The 1,717-nt window shown below is 45.0% G+C and overlaps 1 protein-coding gene across 1 annotated transcript; it reads left to right on the top strand.

The window, feature by feature from the left end:
• The first annotated feature begins 550 nt into the window (after window positions 1–550).
• On the top strand, window positions 551–1,493 carry LOC135439985 (uncharacterized). The gene has a single exon (XM_064698918.1). The coding sequence runs from the start codon at window positions 609–611 to the stop codon at window positions 1,248–1,250; it is 642 nt and encodes a 213-aa protein (XP_064554988.1). The 5' UTR covers window positions 551–608; the 3' UTR covers window positions 1,251–1,493.
• Window positions 1,494–1,717: the final 224 nt, after the last annotated feature.

The raw sequence follows: 1,717 nt of genomic DNA, 5'->3' as shown, positions 1-1,717 counted from the left end.
CAATACAAAATAAAGAATATTTTCAGTTTAGGTCGGTTTTATTCTAATAGTGATATATATGAGAATCTACATACCAAATTTGATATATCTAGCACCCAAAAGATTCACCCGAACCCGATGTTAAAAAACGATGCTTATCGTCTTCAATCTGTCTGGCCTATCATACGCACAGTACGCAGTATGTACAGGGTATTCTAACTATTCTTGGGAAAAGCAACAGCCGAGCTGCCACTGCTTTAAGCGTGCGTGTATTAGCGTATATGCATATTTTCCCACGATTCGGAGCAAGGCACAGGGTATTTTTTGTACACTTTAATTGTGCATAAATCAACGAATAAATAAATAATAATAAAATAAACATATAAGTTATATATACATAAACGTAAAAGTTTAAACAAGCTCATGGCACAGATTAAAACAATTACACTATCTGCTTTCAAAAGAGCGCATTTTGGCGCCAAGCCGCGCACAGTGTGTACACATCAACTGCGAAAGTTAGCAAAGTGCTGCCACACCAAATGAGACTCGTGTCAACTATCGATAACGATAGCAAAAGCGCGCGTGTACGCTGATCGAAAAGCGCAAAGAGGCCGGTAAAACGGGGTTCTATGTGTAAATATATGCAATTACGGCATTTCTTACAACAAATCAGACAAGTCAAAATCAAAGCAACCAACGGAAGCAACATGTGCGACACAGCTGTGACACCCGATCAGCGCAACGTGGAGATCAAGGCGCGCATACCCGGCGGCGCAGTGGAGTTTGAACGTCGCCTGGGCATTGCCCGGCAGCTAACCGATGCCGCTGGCGATTTAATTGTGCAGCGCGATGTCTTCTTCAATTCACCAAAGGGCGGCCGGCTGAAGCTGCGTTACTTGGAGGCGCCGGCACGCTCCCAGCTTGTCTACTACGACAGACCCGATGTGGCCGGGCCCAAGCTCTCCAAATACAACAAAATCGAGGTGGACGAGCCCGCGGTGCTGGAGAAGATTTTGCGCCAATCGAACGGTGCACTGGGCGTGCTGGCCAAACGACGGCTGCTCTTCCTTTACGAGCAGACGCGCATTCACATGGATGAGGTGCAGGATTTGGGGCATTTCATGGAGTTTGAGGTATGTCTGCGGCCCGAACAGACGCCCGAACAGGGCCAGGCCATTGCCGAGCAGCTGAGCCAAACGTTTGGCATTGCGCCCGCCGATCTGATGATGGGCTCCTACTTCGATGCACTGACCAAGGCCGGAGATTCGTGAAGTGCATCCAAAAACCAAGTGGATTGAAACTGTTCTGATTGACCGATTGACTGACTGATCCACCTCAAGTTGTGGAAAATGGGTGTAAAACAGTAACTTCAAACTTCGTTTCATTATTGAAAAGGCTTTAAACTCAGTTCTTTGTCTAAATACATTATAAAACACATTTGTTTCCATTCCACCGCCGTGGATGGAAAATAAGGCCAAATACTAAATGCTTGTCTTAGGCTTCAAAATATTTAATTTCGAGATTTATGCTAAACCACTTTCAAGTTTGGAAAATGGGCGGAAAACGTCTAAAAAGTTAATTTCAAATATAATATAAGGTGTACTGATTGCGGCAATTCTGAAGTGTGCTAAAATGTGAAATAATGAAAAACTAATTGGCTCGGGCAAGGACGGGTAACAGCTGCTAACGTTTATCTACGGGCTCTCCCCCCTCTCTCTCTCTCTCTCTCGCTCGCTCT

The sequence above is a fragment of the Drosophila montana genome, unplaced genomic scaffold (genome assembly GCF_035044405.1).
Source record: "Drosophila montana isolate Dmon_TW-CO22-7 unplaced genomic scaffold, ASM3504440v1 contig_786_1, whole genome shotgun sequence".
Taxonomy (NCBI): Eukaryota; Metazoa; Arthropoda; class Insecta; order Diptera; family Drosophilidae; genus Drosophila; species Drosophila montana.
The sequence above is the reverse complement of the archived record's forward strand: the minus strand, read 5'-3'. Positions and strand labels throughout refer to the sequence as shown.